Source organism: Sinocyclocheilus anshuiensis, unplaced genomic scaffold, assembly GCF_001515605.1.
Source record: "Sinocyclocheilus anshuiensis isolate Anshui unplaced genomic scaffold, SAMN03320099.WGS_v1.1 scaffold658, whole genome shotgun sequence".
NCBI lineage: Eukaryota > Metazoa > Chordata > Actinopteri > Cypriniformes > Cyprinidae > Sinocyclocheilus > Sinocyclocheilus anshuiensis.
The window spans coordinates 253,378-253,665 of NW_015542402.1; the positions used below are offsets into that span (position 1 = coordinate 253,378).

At 52.4% G+C, this 288-nt stretch overlaps 1 protein-coding gene across 3 annotated transcripts in view; it reads left to right on the forward strand.

The window, feature by feature from the left end:
• Positions 1 to 288, forward strand: part of fnip1 (folliculin interacting protein 1) — a 39,772-nt gene that overhangs the window by 16,861 nt on the left and 22,623 nt on the right. For all 3 annotated transcript variants that reach the window (XM_016492178.1, XM_016492180.1, XM_016492179.1), the window contains exon 5: positions 106 to 180. In XM_016492178.1, the coding sequence (XP_016347664.1) occupies positions 106 to 180 (75 nt within the window). The remainder of the gene's footprint in view (positions 1 to 105; positions 181 to 288) is intronic.

Consider the following 288-nt stretch of genomic DNA (forward strand, 5'->3'; position numbering starts at 1 on the left):
CGCTGAAGATCCACCAGATAAGGAGAGAGCGTACGGATGTCAAACTGATGGTGTGTGTGATGAGCAGCCTGTGCTGATCAGATGTGTGTGTGTGTTTGTTCCCAGATCTCCTCCGCAGCTGATGCTCAGTAAAGTGTTTACAGCGAGAACGGGCGGCAGCGTCTACGGCAGCCTGAACACGTAAGCCGCACACACACACACACACACACACACACACACACACACGTTCAGCGGTACATTCACTGTGCTCCATTGCCTCACTGCTCCTTTTGCTTACTTGACAGACTG